At 35.6% G+C, this 19,109-nt stretch overlaps 4 protein-coding genes across 4 annotated transcripts; all 4 read left to right on the forward strand.

Moving 5' to 3' along the window:
- Positions 1–713: 713 nt before the first annotated feature.
- Positions 714–2,603, forward strand: LOC145608755 (1-aminocyclopropane-1-carboxylate oxidase homolog 1-like). Its single transcript, XM_081664358.1, has 3 exons — positions 714–1,266; positions 1,694–2,015; positions 2,091–2,603. The coding sequence occupies exons 1-3, from the start codon at positions 740–742 to the stop codon at positions 2,340–2,342; spliced, it is 1,101 nt and encodes a 366-aa protein (XP_081520484.1). The 5' UTR covers positions 714–739; the 3' UTR covers positions 2,343–2,603.
- A 723-nt stretch (positions 2,604–3,326) lies between these two features.
- On the forward strand, positions 3,327–6,887 carry LOC145608153 (putative enoyl-CoA hydratase 1, peroxisomal). Its single transcript, XM_081663764.1, has 3 exons — positions 3,327–3,796; positions 5,559–5,841; positions 6,567–6,887. Exons 1-3 carry the CDS (start codon positions 3,384–3,386, stop codon positions 6,663–6,665), a joined length of 795 nt encoding a protein of 264 aa, XP_081519890.1. The 5' UTR covers positions 3,327–3,383; the 3' UTR covers positions 6,666–6,887.
- A 2,910-nt stretch (positions 6,888–9,797) lies between these two features.
- On the forward strand, positions 9,798–11,993 carry LOC145609404 (putative ubiquitin-conjugating enzyme E2 25). Its single transcript, XM_081664901.1, has 2 exons — positions 9,798–10,287; positions 11,095–11,993. Exons 1-2 carry the CDS (start codon positions 9,850–9,852, stop codon positions 11,680–11,682), a joined length of 1,026 nt encoding a protein of 341 aa, XP_081521027.1. The 5' UTR covers positions 9,798–9,849; the 3' UTR covers positions 11,683–11,993.
- A 1,006-nt stretch (positions 11,994–12,999) lies between these two features.
- Positions 13,000–18,690, forward strand: LOC145607702 (putative protein phosphatase 2C 42). The gene is made up of 4 exons (XM_081663295.1): positions 13,000–13,363; positions 14,604–14,974; positions 16,701–16,937; positions 17,978–18,690. The coding sequence occupies exons 1-4, from the start codon at positions 13,048–13,050 to the stop codon at positions 18,188–18,190; spliced, it is 1,137 nt and encodes a 378-aa protein (XP_081519421.1). The 5' UTR covers positions 13,000–13,047; the 3' UTR covers positions 18,191–18,690.
- Positions 18,691–19,109: the final 419 nt, after the last annotated feature.

Raw genomic sequence — 19,109 nt, forward strand, 5'->3', positions numbered from 1 at the left:
TATAAAAAGTAATTCATTTTCCAATTAATTCATTTTGAACCTAGCATAGCTTGGTCTAGTGGTCAAGTTTGCATCTCACAACCAACAGGTTGTGGGATCAAACCCCACTAAAGACACTTTGGGATGAGGATTCCCTTACCCTTTCACCCCATTTTCAAAGTATCTAGCCCGCTAATCAGGGTCGGGAGGACCTGTGAGAGGTTCTGGCCCGGTAGGGCCCTTTCCTTAACAACCTTAAAGAACAAAAAAAAAAAAAAACATTTTTGTATTATTTGTTCATTTTGATAATTATTGCTCATTTAATGATTAAATGAGCAAAAAATAACCCTTGAGTACACTATATACCGGTGTGTGTAATTATTTTCAACTCAGGTGTGCGGGCTTTTTACATAGGTGTTAGGTTAAAACTTAAAAGTGATCCTTAGATTAACAAACATTGTGGAAAAACCGAAAAAGCAACACTTTATTATTAGAATAGTCACATATGGACATTTCATTTCTTATTGTTTATTGTTAGATATACTCCTTGGAGTCCAAGAAAAGAAAATAAACGGTGGAAAACCCGAAAAGGCAACAGTCTATTCTTGTCACTTACCTTTTCAAGTTGCAACCATATACAAGTATATAAATCATGATATTACATTCCAACTTTCAAGTGTATTAACCTTAGCCAACCAAAAAAAAAAAAAAAAAAAAAAAAAAAAAAAAAAACCTTAGCCAACCAAAACAAAATAATAAGATGTTCACTAATAAGGGTGACCGAGAAGCACAATTAAGAGCATTTGATGAAACAAAATTAGGAGTTAAAGGAATTGTTGATGCTGGTATTACAACCATTCCCTCCATCTTCATTCACCCAATTTCTAAACGACCATTACCTCAAAAAACAAACACTACTAGTGTTGATGATGCTAGGTTTCAATTTCCAATCATTGATCTTCGTGCGAGCGAAAATGATTTGGATCATAAGAAGAAGGTTGTCGATAAGATTAGAGAAGCCTCGGAGACATGGGGATTTTTTCAAGTTATAAATCATGGGATTTCTAATGAAGTTATGGAGGATACGTTGAAAGGAGTAAAAGAGTTTTTTGAGCTAGATGATGAGGTTAAGAAGGGTTATTATTCAAGAGATTATGCCAATAAGAAGGTTACTTATCATAGCAATACTGATCTTTACACCGGGCCTGCAACTAATTGGAGAGACACTATTGCTTGTACAATGGTTCCTAATCCTCCTCATCCCGATGAATTCCCTCCCCCTTGCAGGTTTGTCCCTTCTCATATCTCCTTCAGCTTTTTGTATTCAAAATTAGTTATCACATTGTTTCATGTCTAGGGAAACGATATGATATACTTCCTCCGTTTCTATTTAGTTGACGCGTTTGATTTAGGCACATATATTAAGGAGAGGAGAGAGAGTGATAGAGAATGAAAAGGCAAGTGGGGTAGCTTGTAAATGCAAGGTAAAATATTTACCCAAAAAGAAAACGTGTCAACTAAAAAGAAACTTCCTAAAAAGGAATACGTGTCAACTAAAAAGAAACGGAGATAGTACAACGTAAAAATATCATTTATTATCTTGAGTTCTTTCATCACTTTTAAAGTAAAAGAACAATAAAAATGGTTAATTATAGACATTTTAATTATAACGTCATATATCATCATAAATTAAAATTTGATTGTGAAAATGCAGGGAGATAGTACCGGAGTATACAAGTGAAGTGATGAAACTTGGAAAAGTGTTGTTTGGGCTATTATCAGAGTCACTTGGGCTGCAACAAACCCATTTATGTGACATTGGTTGTGTCGAAGGCCTAAACGTTGTGGGTCAATATTATCCGGCATGTCCACAACCCGAATTAACAATGGGTACTGCAAAACATGCTGATAGTGTCTTCTTAACTATTTTGTTACAAGATCAAATTGGTGGTCTCCAAGTTCTTCATCAACACCATTGGGTTGATGTTCCTCCTACTCCCGGAGCTTTGGTGATTAATATAGGAGATCACTTACAGGTAAATAAGTTAAATGCATAGTTTACGATAGCAATCAATTGAGTTACGAGCTTAATGCATAGTTTTTAATTTCAGTTGGTATCAAACGACACATTCAAAAGTGTGGAACACAGAGTACTAGCTAACTATAAAGAACCAAGAATATCAGTGGCATCCTTTTTCAGCACATTTTATCAAGAGACTTCTACAAAGTTTGGGCCCATCAAAGAATTATTATCGGAAGAAAATCCTCCAAAGTATCGTGAGATTACGGCGAAAGAGTATAACACCTACTTCTTGGAAAAAGGACTTGATGGCACCTCTCCCCTCTTACATTTCAGGCTTTGATCTACATTTATTTAAGTTCGTGCAAGTAGTCCATCTGATCTTTAGAGAGAAATCGAGCATATATTTCACTACATACATTTTATGTGAACCTTTTTGAATTTCAAAGCTCAATTGGTTTATTTAACTTGTTGGACGTAGTTATGTTTAGTGATAGTTAGTAGAAATGTAGGATTAACACGGTTTTACCATGGCTTCTTAAGCGTGAATTTTACGTGTAACTTTATAATTAATATCGAATATAATGGGTGAATAAGAGAGTCATTAGCATCTCCAATGGCAAGCTACAATGCTTTGTAGCTTGCTTTTCCACATAAATTTCTAAACTACAACACTTTTTAAGCAACAACTTGTTTTAATGGTAAGCCACAACATATTGTAGTTTGCAAAAAAATAAAGTTTTTTAAAAAAATAGATAATTATACACATGTTCCAATATGAATGGAGATTATTTGTCTCTTTTTCAATCAAGCATGTAGCTTGGTTGGGCTACAATTGCTAGCATGTTGCTCAATTTTTTATTCTCCAATGGTAAGCATGTAGCTAGGAACTTTTTTTAAATTGCAAGCAAGTCCTTATAATTGAACCATTGGAGATGCTCTAACTTCCAACTTCCAACATTGTTTCATTAAGTTTGTATTTTGATTTTAATAAGTTATTGGTTCGTTGTGGCACAAATTTTAGAAAATTGTTGAGTATGTAGCTATTTATGGATGTTGTTTGCCTTTCAGTTTATACTACCTCCGTCACATATTATTTACAACAATTTGACATAAATAGAGAGGAAAAATGTCTAATCGTTGCAAAATAATATGTAACGAAGGTACGGAGTAGTATGTAATTATTTGCACACTTTCCAACATCACCGTCCTAGCTAGAGTCCTCGTCCCTCAATGCTACCGCCTTGATCAACCGATAGTTGATCTCATAGCAAATACAACGAGTAGTATATAAACAAAGACATTAATACTCCGTACTACTATTTATCCAAAAAAAAAAAAAAAAAAAAAAATCTGTTTCCACCTTCATCCTTAACCGGCAACAATGGAGAAACCCACATCAGAAAATCTGATAATGGTAACCCAAGAACCCACAACTGGTATAGCCCAAGTAATAATAAACCGACCCAAATCCCTAAATTCGTTGACCAGATCCATGATGGGATCATTAGCTCAAGCATTCAAATCCCTCAACGCTGATGAATCCGTCAAAGTCATCATCTTGTCGGGTTCGGGTCGGGCCTTCTGTTCTGGGGTTGATCTTACGGCTGCAGAAGACGTATTCAAAGGTGATGTTAAGGATGTCGAGGGTGATCCTGTGGCTCAGATGGAGCGCTGTAATAAGCCTATAATTGGGGCTATTTCTGGGTTTGCTGTTACTGCTGGTTTTGAGATTGCTCTTGCTTGTGATTTGATTGTTGCTGCTAAAAACACCAAGTTTATTGATACTCATGCTAGGTAATAATTTTTTATCTTGTTTAATTTTTGGGGTGATTAATGAATTGGGTTTGTGTAATTGTTGAGAATTTATTGGAATTTTGGAGCATGATTCTTGTTTATGGGAGTAATTTGATACCTGGGTTCTGATTATATTGATAGATGAGTAAGTTGCTAGGAAATGGGGATTGTTGTTGATCAATTTGTTTATGTCAATGTTTTGTTTGCTGATGTTTGGACTGCTAATTAATATATCAGGAATTGTGATTGGGAACTGTCCGAACGAGCGGAAATAGTATTGGGTGTATGTAACTCTAGGTATAACAGATTGTGTGATGGAACTTGCAATTGTCCAACAAATGTGAGTTGGGAATTGCAAATGTCAAGAAAGTAGGAAATTAGGAATGAATGATACATTTGTAGAAGCAGAGGGGAAATTAGAGTGTAACTTGGGGCGAATTAGGAGTTACAGAACTAAATATTTGTATAAGATTGCTGTAATTTTATCCACTAATCAGCCATGTCAAGTTTGCGTGAGTTTCCTAGAGAATTTAATAAATAGGCATGTAATATGGAAAATATACTTGCTAGGAACTTAATGATGTTTCAATCACGGTTTAGGAGAGATTATGCAGAAATTACTTGTCTACATATCTCTTATAGAGTCGATAATAATCGTGTGGCTCTACTTGCTACACGGGATTAACAGTTGTGTAGCTCACTTGTTGCGCGGGCTTAGCAATTGCATGACAATATGAACTTTATAATAAGGAAGTGTGGTTTGTTTCGTGAGGCAAATGCTGTCCAAATTGTTACTATTAATGTAGCCAATAAGATTGTAGTGCCTGAGCAAACTGATGGAGCACAGTGTTAGCCTTGTCCTAGAGAGTTTGATCAAATATTATATTAAGCATGGATGTTTATTCAAAGGCCACATTGTCGGAATAATCCCACTCAATATTTAGTGAACACTGGGAAACAGGTAGAAAGCTAGGGAGACGATTCTAAATTCCGGTGCAACTATAAACGATGTACTATATAGTCACAGCATACCACAAATAGGCATCTAGATTAGTCCAAAATCAACAAAAGAAAGGTAGAATTAAGAGATAGCTGGGGAAACTGGAATGTGACTTTGCAATTTGTGGATCAGACCAAGAACAAAACGAGGAAAGTCAACAAGAGGAATTGAAGTGGAATTCATTCTCTAATTTCATTTTGGAAAATAAATGCAGCTAGTCTAGTGATCATAAAGTTAGGGGAGTATGAAAACATGTGGAAAAACTTATGGAGATTAGTTCTAGATTACTTTGAATCTGGCAGATCATGAAATCCCATCATTTCATCAACCAAATTTGCATAGCTCACATGCTTTATGAGTTTAACAAAGTATTCAGATTAGGAATTGGAAGAAAGTGAAACTAAGGGGACTATTTTCCCTCGTTTGGACGTGGAATGAGAGGAGGGAATTTAATAAGCCTCTTCCAAACAATGTTAGAAAGACTTCAAATATTAATACTGCAAGCCTGTTCTTTTCCTCACCTCCCCTTCCTCTATGCATGCCTTACCAAACACATAATTTTATTGTTTTGTTGTTTCTCCCTCTCCTTGGCCATCATAATAATAATTTTAAGTTTTGTCGCTTTTGTTGCAGAAAACTACTATATGCTCTCACTGGAAACATGCCCTTTTATTTTGCTTTAGTTACTAGTGCTTATAATTTTTGTTTAAAAATTTGTTCATAGTTTATTCACCCTTAATTTTATGTGTGCTAATACTGCAGATTTGGGATTTTTCCTTCATGGGGACTCTCACAAAAGCTTTCTCGCATTATAGGACCGAATAAAGCTCGTGAAGTGTCACTGTCTGCCACTCCTTTGACTGCAGAGCAGGCCGAAAAATTGGGATTTGTTAATTATGTAGTTGAAGTCAGCGAACTGATGAAAAAAGCTCAGAAAATTGCAGCCTCAATTGCAAAGAACAACCAAGACCTAGTATTGCGGTATAAATCAGTCATTAATGATGGTCTGAAGCTTAGCTTGGGTGATGCACTTGCACTAGAAAAGGTATTTAACTTATCTGAGCTCATGGGCTTTTTGTTGATTATGTTTTCTGGTTGAGTTCTGGGTAATTGGTTTATGAGTTTAATGAGAACCTTGCTTATTAATAGTGTAATTGCATGACTTTCACATCCACAAAGAAGGTATATTGTTCTAGATTGTAATGATAATCAAATTTAGCATGCTTTCTTTCAAAAGGGTATTTTTTGTTAAAGTTTACAATTTTCTTTCCCATTTTAGCTGACGTTTGAAAAGGGCCAAGTGGTTGTAAGAACTCTACTCTTGTTTCCAGAGTTACGTACCAACTTTTTCCCATATAAATTATACTGTATGAGATTTTTTTGTTGCTTCTCGTTTTGCAATTGGCTGGTGGTTGGGTAAATATGCTATCTCCTCAGATCACAGTTAAAGAATCTTTTTGATTGTGAGTCGAAGCTCATTGTTTGGATATCATCTGATCAATTGTAGGACTTGAGAATGTGCACATTTTCCCAATTTCAAACTGTGTATTTGTATTGGTTTTTTGTACCATTTGAACTGTTCATAATTCTAGTATGAAAGAAGTTGCAGTTACAAACTTACAATGTAGTAATTGTATGTTTGTATCTCATTGTCTCCAAGAGAATTTAAGTATTTAACTGATGAATCTGTAATGTTTGTCATGCTCATTTCCAACTGATATGTGTCATTTGCTTAAAACTTACCATGTAAATTATGCTTCTATCTTACAGGCGAGGGCTCATAGTTATTATGATGGAATGACAAAAGAGCAGTTTAAGAAAATGCAGGACTTCATAGCTGGGCGAAATTCAGGACGGTCCAAGCTGTAAAAATGGTATCCATTCACTTTGTTGTTAGTGTTCAGTGATCACTGGAGACAGCCTTTTCACCATGTTGTAAATACTAAATAGTTTTCTGTGATCACTGGAGACTTCCTTTCACCTTGTTGTCGATCAAGTGTTCAGTGATCACTGGAGACTGTAAAGTTGCTGCGGATGACATTAAGGTTTCAGATCAATAATCTATTACATATTGAACCATTTTCACATTAATATCGTAATAGTTTAATAATCTATTACAATATAATAAGTTTCTGCAGATATCTAAAAAAGCTGTCTTCTTTTATTTTGTTTTAAATTCTACTCCATACAATTTTAGGATGTTCGAAAAAGTTACCAATTTTTCTTAAAACTTACTCCTTACTAGCTAATATCGTAACAAGTTTGACAACTGCTCCGTAATTCTTTACAAATGACAATGTGACTATGGGTTAATATCCATGAATATGATTCTGTGATATTGGAGAAGTATATTGCTTCCTGTAATAGATTTCCTTCCCTCCTTTTATTCATCTTCAACATATGTTAGGCCAAACTTTGTATGGAGTTTTTTTATTTTTTTTTATTATTATTATTATTATTATTAAAAAAAAGGCAACAAATTTACGCAAGCTTCGTGGTCACTACTAACTTTACTAACGTGAGTTAGAGTTAGGTGAAAAGTTTATGCATATATCACCTACTCTTTTTGTACAAGTTTTTCCCAAATTAGGTTGTTTTTCAACCTTTTCTCTAAATAGGGATTCACCACTTTAAAACCGTCTACCAAATCCTACTCAGAAAACATTCCAATCATCGTCCATCTACTTTCCAAATCAACATCAACAATTAATACTCTTTAATTTAGTGGCTAAACTTTCATTACTACGCGTCTACACCTATTTTTTGTTTTATGAGGTAACACAAATTAGATTATGAAAATTCAAGGTTTTTCCTCAATATTTTTCTTTTTGATATAAGGCAATGCATAAATTATGCACAAGGCTTTACTCAAAAAAAAAAAAAAAAAAAAAAAAAAAGCATAAGGCCATAATTTTTACACCAAAGTGTAGATAGAAATGTTCTCATAAAATTTAGCCACTAAATTAAGAGGTGTTTTAGCTTACCAAGTCGATGTACAAAATTTTCAGTCTTTTAACTTAGGGACTGTTCTCATACGTTGAAATTCAATTCAGTTCAGCTCAGTTCAGTTCAGCTCCTAATTTCCTTCTCTTATAAAATATTCATTTCAGTTCAGTTCAACTGAGTTCAGTCAGTGAGAACATGCCCTAATTTCCTTCACATAATATCTTTTACAACACCATTAAAATCCGAATTAATTTTGAGTTGTGATACACACGCAACTTAGGGCCTGTTCATATTTACTAAACTGAACTGAACTGAACTGATTGGAGCTGAACTGAACTGATTGGAACTGAACTGAACTGAATTGAGCTGAAATGAATATTTTATGTGAGAGGGAAATTAAGAGCTGAACTGAACTGAACTGATTGGAGCTGAACTGAACTGAAGTGAAATTAAGTAAATGTGAATAGCCCTTAAAATTAACAAAGTTATTGCTTTTGGACAGTTTCATTTTCTTTGTAATAAAAGAAATACTCCACTATATATACCTTTTTTGTGTAGGAAAAATACTATATATATGTAAAGACTCTAAAAGGAACTAGAGATCTAAAATGTAATGAGGTATCTACTTGCTTAAATATTATCTAATATCACTTTATTGTATTTAATCCTAAAGTATTTTTTGGGCAATACAACCTCAAGTGTATACATAACCATTAAATAGACTTACTTAAAATTACACCCTAAAAAAAGTTACTAAAATAGTGAGTAAAATTTAATATTGCACTTTTATTCTCATCTGCTATAACTTTAGTTTTTTAATTTACAAATTAAGTACTCCGTAATACGGAATAGTACTACTAAAAGCTAAAACTATAGGTATATATAATACTCGTATTATTTAAGTTCAATAAATACGAGTATCAAACAATCTTATACTGTAATATCTAATACTAGTGGAGTATGTTCTAAACTCTCGATGTTTTACGTGACATGATTACTTTAAATACAATACGTCAATACGGAGTACTAAACATATTCATAATTAATGTATATTTTTATTTTCCAATTACTTTTGCATGCCCCCGCTTTACAATAATTTTATTGTACATCGAACAATTTGCGGAAAGTACCCCTTTTTTCTTACAAAAGTGACCCTTTTTTCTTTGTAAAGTGACCCTTTTTTTTTACTAAAGTGACCCTTTTTTTTAACAAAAGTTTTTTTTTTCACAAAAATGAACCGTTTTTACAAAAGTGACCCTTTTTTGTCACAAAAGTGACCCTTTTTTTTCACAAAAGTGACCCATATTTTACAAAAACCGGTACTGTCCGCCGACCTTCAAAAAAAAATGGGTCACAAAATTCAGAAAATATACCTTCAACTTTTTCGTTTGAACTAGTAGTAGGAGGAGCAATTGTCTCTTTCTTTGAAAGCTTAACATTCGCCATTATATTCAAAAACTAAAATCAAGATCGAATTTACATGAACATACCTTAAAATAACCAAAAATACAAAATATAGATGAACATACATACCTCAAAATTGGATGTAAAAGAAGAATTAACAAAAGAAATTACAAAATTAAGTTGAAAACCAAGATTAGATAGAAAAACGAGAGTGAAATTGAAGAACCAATGAGATAGAAACTAGAAAGAGGGGTAAAGAAGAGGAGAGAGAAAAAGAAGAGCAGAGGAAATAGAAAAAACAGAAGAAGAAAAAAAGCAGGAGAGAGAAAATATGAGAGTGACTGCCATTCAATAACTTATTGTAAACCCGCTTTTTTTAAACTTTTGTGTTTATTTTCATGGTTAAATTTTATCGAATTGAGCATCAATGATTAAAAACACATGTATTAAAGATTAAAAAAGAAAAATACGAGTACTATCTGCTGTATACACGAGTAATATCTCCCGCAAATCTCTCAATTTGAAGAGTTTAAACCCTTTCGAAAATTCTACAATCCCCAATTTTTCTCCTTTAAATTTCTCTCTTCTTTTAATTAAATCATCTGATCATCATACTCATTTTTGACTCCAAAAAGGCAAAAATAACAAACCTCAAAAACACACTCTCCCACTCCACTTTCTCTCTCTCTCCAAACCCCCAACCATGACGTCACTTTCCGACAACAAATTCCCCCAATTCGACGCCGTTTCTGATCTTTCCGACCACCATTTCGCCGGAAAACACCCTCGAACACCCTCAATGCCAACAACAGCCCAGAAAAAGATAATGCAAGAATGGAAGCTTTTTAAAAAGGACTTACCCGAAACCATTTTTGTTCGGGCCTATGAATCCCGGATGGACCTTCTTCGGGCCGCAATTGTCGGTGCTCGTGGAACTCCGTATCATGATGGATTGTTCTTCTTTGATATTGCTTTTCCGGCGGATTATCCGGCGAAACCTCCTTTGGTTTATTATCAGTCTTTCGGGTATCGGATCAACCCGAATTTGTATAATAATGGCCGGGTTTGTCTTAGTTTGTTGAATACTTGGTCGGGTAAAAAGTGTGAGAAATGGGATCCTAATAAATCCACCATTCTTCAGGTTTCAATCTTTTCTTTACAATTATTAGTTTAATACTCTGTTTTTATTTTATCAGTTTGATTAAATGTGTGATATTAGAATTGTTATGTTATTTCTAATTATAAAGATTGAGTAGAAATTATTGAATTTTGATAGAGATTGTCTTTTAAATGTTTCGGTTTGAATTTTGATCATGAGTATAAGAAATAAGCTGTTGTTTGGTTAGTATTTTAAATTTTTTTAATTTTTGTTATTTTTCTTGACTTGACCCTACTCCAAAATTGACTAGAACGATAGTTTTATTATCGATTGAAAGTCACTTGATGTGAAAATCAGCGTGTTTGAGTAGTCTATGCGTGAGTTCTCGTGGATCCCCTCGAAATGGCGTGAATGTGTGATGGTTGTTTGGTTCCGGTCATGTGGTTCGGGTCGTGTTTTAGAGATGATCATTCAATTTAGTTTGGTTCGGGTCATGTTTTAGAGATGATCGTTCAATTTTCTGTTGGTTCGGGTCATGTTTTAAAGATGAACGTTCAATTTAGTTTTGGTTCGGGTCATGTTTTAGAGATGATCGTTCCATTTAGTTTTGGTTCGGGTCATGTTTTAGAGATGATCGTTCAATTTAGTTTTGCTCGGGTCATGTTTTAGTGATGCTTTGTCAGTTTAACTTTGGTTAGAGTTATATTTTAATGATGGTCATTTGGCTTAATTTTGGTTGTCCGTTTTCTGGTTAGCATGGGGTCATTATCAATGTGGTTTGTTTTTTTCATTGTTCTACTTATTACACATGCTCATATTAACTTGAAATCATTGATAAAAAAAATGCAGTTGCTCTTGTCAATCCAAGCGTTAGTCCTGAATGAAAGGCCGTACTTTAACGAGCCAGGTTACTCAGGATGGGCAGGGCGAACTTATGGGGAGAAGAAATCTTTGGCATACAGTGAAGAAGTGTTTGTTCTAAGCTGCAAAACAATGCTTTGTGTACTTCGAAGGCCTCCAAAGAACTTTGAGCAACTGGTCACTCAACACTTCAAGGATAGCGCCGAGTTTATACTGAATGCTTGTGATGCATACAGGAAAGGGTTAGCAGGAGTTGGGTTATTCAATGGGGTTCTCAAGGGAACTAAAGCACAAGTTTCAGTCAAGTTTAAGGGGGCAGTGAATCAGATTTATGGGGAATTGATGGTGGCATTATCGAAAACTGGTGCTTCTGTAGACCAGATTGTCCAACAGTTTAAGGAAGAGGAAGAACAGAAGGCGAAAGAGAAAGAACTGAGGGCGAAAGAGAAAGCTGCTGCTGCCAAGAACAAAGTAGGTGGAATGGGGAAAAGTGTTGTTCAGAAGTTGAAGAAGATTATGTCTCTGGGATCAATATTGAAGAAGAAGAGTCAGAAATCAAAGACGATTCCTGTCTAAGCTGTTTTCGGGCTGCTTGATCATGATCTTTAGCTGTGTGCAGATTATAGAAAAAGAAGAAAGTAGTAGAACTTTTCTGAGATGGTACATACATAGTTGTTCAAAGTAGGAATTAAGATTTGATTAGTATATATTACTAGTATTAGTATTGATGGTATTCAAAAGACATTGACTTAGTTAAGTTATGGTGGAATTCCAGAAGATAGTAGACCAAGGATGGTTCGGTTTGAACTTTGAAAACTTAGTTTACGTTTTCAAGTTTGGAGAAGTGAGCAATTTATCAAATCATCAGAATTGTTGTTGCATGATTTGAGGGCGATTCGTGAATGATTTCTCATCACAAAGAGTCATTTCTTCAGCTTATTGCTGTTAATATGGGTATGTTGCATGTATTGTCTACTAATAACATATTGTGATGATTACAGTTTTCAATAACACGATTTACACTAGAATGCAATGTGCATTGGTGAAGTGTTGAGGGTAGTACCCAAAAACTTTGTATAAATTCTATTGTTTGCTATGGTTACAAAATTATTTGTATGACCAAAATATCTCAGCTGGGCTCTAGCCATTTCCCCCCTTACTATCATGGATAAGGTTTTAGCAAAAAGTCACTTAAAAATTTGAAAATGTAATAATTGTTCACCACATCAAATAGGTACTAATCGAGTCATCATACTATTGTTAAAAAATTGATCCGATTTGAGAGGAATATGACTAAGTTGACACACTACTGATACCGCTCGAAGAATCGTCCTTACGATATTTTAAATGACTTTTCTTTTTGATGAAGGGGACTCATAACCAATTTAACATGTGATCACACTTCTGATGCCGCTTGATTCAATACATCTAATTCGACAATTACATAGAAGGGACAATCCATCCCCGAACAATAATAGGCAAAGGAGCGACCACACGACCATTGAAATTGGACAATGTATGAAGACACCCGCATGACCCGCTCATGAAACGAGAAGAAACAAGAAGAAGAACAACAACAACATAGCGAGCCAGGCAGGCAGCCATGCCCTCCCCACACCCCTTGGCATTCACATGACCCAAATTCCACATTGAAAACGACCCTTTTACCTTTGGCTTTGGCCCAATCACAATCCTTCCTCAAAAACCTCCCTTTATTCTCTCTCCTCTGCCTCTCCACCACCCAACACAAACCACCCCACAATTAAAACCCAGAAAACCCATCTTCTTCCTCTCTCTCTAACTAAATCAAAATCAAAATCAAAATCAAAATCCCACCACTTTTTCCTTACAAATTTCGAATTTTTGATGTGGGTTTTGATTATCGAATAGTAGTTCTTCGATAATTTTAGGAATTGGGTTTTTCCCCCCGAGAAATGTTTGATGCTCAAAGCTTTGATGAACTTTCTCTCTCTATGTTGGAAGCCTTTCGGCGTTGACATCGTCGGCGGAAGCAGCGGAGGAGACAACGATGGTGGCGGTGGTAGAGACGGCAGAGATGGGTTGCTTTGGTACCGTGATTTGGGGAAGTGTGCTACTGGAGAATTTTCTATGGCGGTTGTTCAGGCTAATCAGGTGCTTGAAGATCAGAGTCAAATCGAGTGTGGCCCTTTTGGCACCTTTGTCGGTGTTTATGACGGTCATGGTGGGCCCGAGGCCGCTCGGTTTGTCTGCGATCACCTCTTTCGCCACCTTCAAGGTTCGTTCTTACTATATTATATTCATTTGTTTGATTGATGTTATAACTTGATTGGTGTTTGTATCAATGATTTTGGAAATGTGGGATTAGATGCTTGAATATTATTGGGTTTTTGTGGTTTTGACTTGAAGTTGTTTGATTAATTTTTAGGGTTGAAATGTTAATAAAATAGCATAGACTTTGTATGATCATATCCTTGATTATCTTTAGTTGATTAGTTGGGAGGAAAGACTAAATTTGTGTTAATTGGGAGATCCTGGTTGAGGATATTGATGAGTTGATATCAAATATTTAAATTTGTTAATTGAAGGAGAATCCATTGAGGATACTGATGAGTTGAAGTAGATATAGCACGTGTTAATTGACTGAGTGCGCGATTGGGGGTATTATAGAGAAGACATAGGCATGTTTTTACTAATAATGTAGACTGGTGATTTGGGTTGTTTCTTATTTTGGGTGATGGACGAAGGCCTATGTTGAAAACAGTGAAATGGGAATTAGCTCAATGCATAGAATATGCAATCAATATGAAGAGTTTGATGTAGTTTATATTTTATCCCTACATTAGCGTTTTCCAAGACCAATTGCTCTGGAGTTTGTAGAGCATGGCATAGCAAATGGAATGATTGGACTGATGGTTTATTGAGGCACACTGATTTGTAGTTAGTGATAGTATTGCATGTGGAGAGGTGATTGACTAAATTGAAGTTTGATGGCAGCATAGTGTATGGTGTACCTTTTGGAGTGTAAGCATGTGTAGGGTGCGTATGTAGGGCTCCCACCAGGCCACCATACACTGATTTATCATGTCTATTATTCTTTTGTGAGGTGGAGCATAGTAGCATACTTGGAAGTTGCTATGTGTTGTTCAGAATTTATTTAAATTTTAAGTTGGAGCTGTTTGGGGGAAACATCAATTTTGTATATATTTCATCCTAGTGCCAAATGGTCTTGGTATAACTGTGACGTCACATCAGGGATAACAATGTCTATTTCTTATCAGCTTCCTCCGCCCCCTCAATACTTTTTTCAACGTGTGGGGAATGGGGATCTTGCAAATGCGTGATTAGTTTTATCTGTTAAGTTAGTTAAGTTTTTGCCGACTTTAGTCATTGGTATCTGCATTTTGCAGTTGTACCACTTATTGAATTTTTTTTCTTTTTTTTTTTCAATTTCTTTAGCTAAACATGTAGAAGATGCCTACCTTATGTTTGTGTTCTTAGGATTTCTATTGATGCAGCAAAATCAGCTGAGACTGATGGTGTAGTCACAGCAGAGACCATAAAAAGAGCTTTTCGTGCAACAGAGGATGGTTTTCTTGATGTGGTTTCGGAATTGTGGAGCACAAAACCGCAAATAGCTACTGTAGGGTCATGCTGTCTTGTTGGTGTGATATCACAACACACTCTTTTTGTGGCAAATCTTGGAGATTCCCGTGCTGTTCTTGGGAGGAAAAATGCTAACACTGGAGGTGTTGATGCTGTTCAATTAACAAGTGAGCATAATGCTAATGAAGAGGCAGTAAGAAGAGAGCTAAGAGACTTACATCCAGATGATCCTCATATTGTCATGTTAAAGCATGGAGTTTGGAGAGTGAAAGGAATTATTCAGGTAGTTATTGTGCTAGCATTTCTTCTTCTGTTGATCCTTTTTAAGGCTGCTATTGATGTTTTTGTGTGGTGTTTAGTTTTGGAAATGGAAATAAATATTGGTAATCCTTTATGTGTGTAAATGAAAAGTGTTTGTTTTGGGTGGTTGTATTCTTATTTTTCTGAGTTCTTTATCTGGCATTGTAAGTTGTAACCATGAGCTACATAGAAATATTATGTTTTTTCCGTAGATTTCCTAGAAGTTAACCATGAAAGGTAAAGACAACCCTCTTGAGAGGCTGAGACCAGCTCGGCACCTATTGTGCATGTGTGGCTATGTGTTCATGTTTATTGCTACCCTTAATCAGGGATAAGGCCTAAGGGTCATCTTTTTGTTTGAAACGAGCTTTTTTAGATTTGCCATCTTTTATTTTTGATACTTGTATTGGTAAATATTGTTGTAGTATTGATGGTTTAAAGGATTAAAAGGATTCAGAAGGCACTCCAATTTTGGATGTGGTCATAGTTACAACACTCTTTATTAATAATATATACTTTAGGAGTTTTGAGCTACTTTGTATCCTTTAAAACTATTTAGGCTCTGAAGAACTTACAGTGTGGCTTCTTTGACCCCCCCCCCCCCCCCCCCCCCCCCCCACACACACACACACACCACACCCCCCAACTCTTTGATGTTATGTTTACATGTGTGGCTAAGATTGGTGGAAAACCCAACATCAAAGGCCACAAATCTGTTGAGTATTGGTGGTGCTTTTTAGAGTGAGATTAACTGTTTTGGTTTCCACGATCAAATCTAATCCTATCAAAAATTGGTCTGGCATGGAAATACTTGGTGTTGAACCAATTTTGTGACTTAAAACCTGATTTTATTGTTACTTAACCTGAAAAATATTGATTCAAATCCAACTCTGCCCGAAAATCCTTGTATTTACTGTTAACAGAATGAGATTATGAGGACTTTTCTGCACAAATATCTCTGATTGTAATAGTTTTTGGGTTTAACATGGCTCTGGTTGGACTTATACATCATTTATAGTTGGATGTGGTTATAATTAAATTTGTTTATTATGATTTGTTATTGGCACGGTATTGTTTATATATTTATTAAGATATGTTATATTTATGGTTTACAAAAACAAAATTTTAATGGGCATTGAACGTCGGGTTGACCGGAACCTGAAAATTCTGAGTCATGAATAGGCAATACCCAAACCTGAAGAGTATCGTCCCGGGAAAAAAGAAAAAAATTCAAACCATAACTTAACAGGCGTGTTTGACATGTTAATCAAGGTGATGGGTACAATGCAAAGGAGGGGGTTGGGGGAAGCTGACAGTTTCTGGAGTTTAGAGGGAAATTGAGATGGTGAGTTGAGTTAATGATAAAAGGAGGAAGGTGTGGCTCTATGAGGGAGGAGGAGTGGGGTGAGGGATGGGTGGTTGGGGCTCTTTATTATTCTTGAAACCATGTAATTATCAAGGAATTTGTAGGTAACTTGAAATATTGATAATATTTACCTTATTGCTTAGATTGTTTGGACAGTAAGGTCGAATTTGTAGTTATGAGTTAACATTTTGGAGTATTTTTAACTTGTCTTTTTTTATTATTTGTATATAAAAAAATGATTTATTACCTATCTGTTGTTTGTTTATTTCGACTGTTTCTTACATTTTGGTGTATTTTATGAGAAAATGAACTACTTTCAATGTCGTGATCATCTCTTGTGCAGGTTTCTAGATCTATAGGGGATGTTTATATGAAACATGCTCAGTATAACAGGGAACCTATTAATGCAAAATTCAGGCTTTCAGAACCAATACACATGCCTATCTTGACTGCAATTCCATCTATTGTTTCACATCATCTACAGCCGAATGATTCTTTCCTTATTTTCGCTTCTGATGGTCTATGGGAACACTTGTCTAATGAAACTGCTGTTGATATTGTGCACAGTCATCCCCATGCTGTAAGATTTTACTTGTATTATTTTATTATCTGTTTCTTAGGATAATTTACTTTATAAGGATTCTTCTGTATATGCTTGTGCTTCACAATTTCAAGGATGGGCCTTTGTGGCTGTATGTGTGTTCATGTAGGGAGAATTGACTTTCAATATCCATTAGATTGGGAAACACTTGTTGTTAGGCGTCCTTACGTGTGATTACATCCCAGTCTGTGTTTTTATCTCAAGTTTCATGCTGGTTGTTTCTGTTTTAGACATCATGAAATCTTCAATGAATATAATTTTTCCCTTATGTGCTTTACATCATATTGAGTTTCTTCCCTCCACCTTTTCTGGGATAACTGGAAGTATCAATCTAGAGACGGATTGCTGTTTCTGCGTTGGTGGTGACTAGGTCTTGAACAAAGATTGAAATATGAATGGCTGGAGTATTTGTACTTTCCTTGGTGGCTTGGTCACTTTTTCTCTCTGGTTCAGGCTTTTTATCACCTTTTTTGTATGGTAGTGTAATAGACTAGCCTAGTGAGATGGGGCCCTCTTGATATAGCAAATTAGTTCAATACTTTTAGCTTGAGGAGGAAAGTAGATAGTTGAGGCATGAGAAGAAAAGGAAGTGTGAGAGGATGTAAATTGAGCAGATCAGTTAGAGAGGAGATAAGTAATAGTTGTTGAAATTTATTTTACTTAGATTAGTTCGTGGGAGTGTCCGGCCACTCGAAAGACTGGGATTATGAACCCCATTTGTTGATTTAATAGCATCAAATTACAATCTACTATCAAATTATCCTCCAAATTATGGTCTTCTGCATTCTCACAAATTGGATTTTCCATGCTATTAGCCTATTACAGATATACAGTGGAATTTACACATTTAAAATCTTTACAGAGAGATTCTTGACCCTCCGTATTTGTGAATCTCATAGCATCTGTGGCTTTCATTTTATTTTATTATTTTTATTATTTTTTTAATCATATTGGAGCATGGAAATTATTTATGTGCATTCTTGGTACTTTAGTAGCTTACAAGCTTCTGGATATTGCAGGGAAGTGCAAAACGGCTTGTCAAGGCTGCACTACATGAAGCTGCTAGAAAAAGAGAAATGCGGTTTTCTGATCTCCAGAAAATCGACAAGAAAGTTAGACGTCATTTCCATGATGACATTTCTGTCATTGTGTTGTTCTTTAACCATGATCTTATCCGCAGAGGTGTGGTACAGGACCCTCCATTTTCTATCCGAAGTGCTTTAGAACACTAGTTGCTTGTGACAACTTACGTGGCTGTTAATCGAAGACGAGTTTTCATGATTTTTGTGCCGAGCATTCAAAGGCAAGGCACACCATGTCACTGAGGCAGCGCCTTTATTCCAGTTTTTTGGCGGTGGACTTGTATACTGGAACGGTTAGAGAGTTGACATCTTTTCAGAGATCATAGGCTTGCAGGAGCAGCTGAGCATATCATTCAGTTGGTTACTTTTGGAGATTTACTTACAAAGGAAATTGCGCTGCCGTTTACTGCTCACTAATATGGGGCTTCTGAATGAATCATATTATATCAAATTTTCCTTTCCTGTACTTGTATTTGCTATCAGAAGTCCATTTACTTGATGTGCAATGGAAGCCTTGCAGTTAACCAGCACAGAACATACCTTTTCTATGACTTCCCCCCACCCCTTATTGTTTCTCACATGTTACAACACTGATCATTGATGTTTGAAAGTTTATAAGACACGGGATGGTATCTCAATTGTCAAACGAAATGAGCTTTTCTTTGCAGTTTCCATCCAGAATTCTAACCCGATACATACCACTTTGTATACAAGTCTCACAAGAGGAGCAAGATCACACTCTCTTTGGTTAATCAATTGATCGGTAAGGGTTTCTTACATTGGCAGGTTTGGTTACCGGTTGAGAGCAGTCAATAAGGGTTGCTATAGGGTGGATGTAGATGGGATAACCGGATAATTTCTCCTTCTCAACCAATAAACATATCTGCTTACTTTGGCAGGTTTGATTCTCAGAGAAGGGTTAGTCTAAAAACATCAGTGTACCCTCGAATCATGATTCTCTGAAACCTAAATAAATTAGACTTGACAAATATGATTATTTGTAGTATAAGGTTTAATTGTAAGCCTCCCTAAAGTCTCTATATTGACAAGCAAAACCCTGATGCCGTTA

The sequence above is a fragment of the Chenopodium album genome, chromosome 23, assembly GCF_948465745.1.
Source record: "Chenopodium album chromosome 23, dcCheAlbu1.1, whole genome shotgun sequence".
Taxonomy (NCBI): domain Eukaryota; kingdom Viridiplantae; phylum Streptophyta; class Magnoliopsida; order Caryophyllales; family Amaranthaceae; genus Chenopodium; species Chenopodium album.

Coding starts and splice junctions, on each gene's coding strand:
- LOC145608755 (XM_081664358.1), top strand. CDS start 740: ATGTTCACTAATAAGGGTGACCGAGAAGCACAATTAAGAGCATTTGAT. Junction 1,267..1,693: donor GAATTCCCTCCCCCTTGCAG/GTTTGTCCCTTC, acceptor GTGAAAATGCAG/GGAGATAGTACCGGAGTATA. Junction 2,016..2,090: donor ATATAGGAGATCACTTACAG/GTAAATAAGTTA, acceptor TTTTAATTTCAG/TTGGTATCAAACGACACATT.
- LOC145608153 (XM_081663764.1), top strand. CDS start 3,384: ATGGAGAAACCCACATCAGAAAATCTGATAATGGTAACCCAAGAACCC. Junction 3,797..5,558: donor TTTATTGATACTCATGCTAG/GTAATAATTTTT, acceptor CTAATACTGCAG/ATTTGGGATTTTTCCTTCAT. Junction 5,842..6,566: donor ATGCACTTGCACTAGAAAAG/GTATTTAACTTA, acceptor TCTATCTTACAG/GCGAGGGCTCATAGTTATTA.
- LOC145609404 (XM_081664901.1), top strand. CDS start 9,850: ATGACGTCACTTTCCGACAACAAATTCCCCCAATTCGACGCCGTTTCT. Junction 10,288..11,094: donor ATAAATCCACCATTCTTCAG/GTTTCAATCTTT, acceptor AAAAAAATGCAG/TTGCTCTTGTCAATCCAAGC.
- LOC145607702 (XM_081663295.1), top strand. CDS start 13,048: ATGCTCAAAGCTTTGATGAACTTTCTCTCTCTATGTTGGAAGCCTTTC. Junction 13,364..14,603: donor CCTCTTTCGCCACCTTCAAG/GTTCGTTCTTAC, acceptor CTATTGATGCAG/CAAAATCAGCTGAGACTGAT. Junction 16,938..17,977: donor TGCACAGTCATCCCCATGCT/GTAAGATTTTAC, acceptor TGGATATTGCAG/GGAAGTGCAAAACGGCTTGT.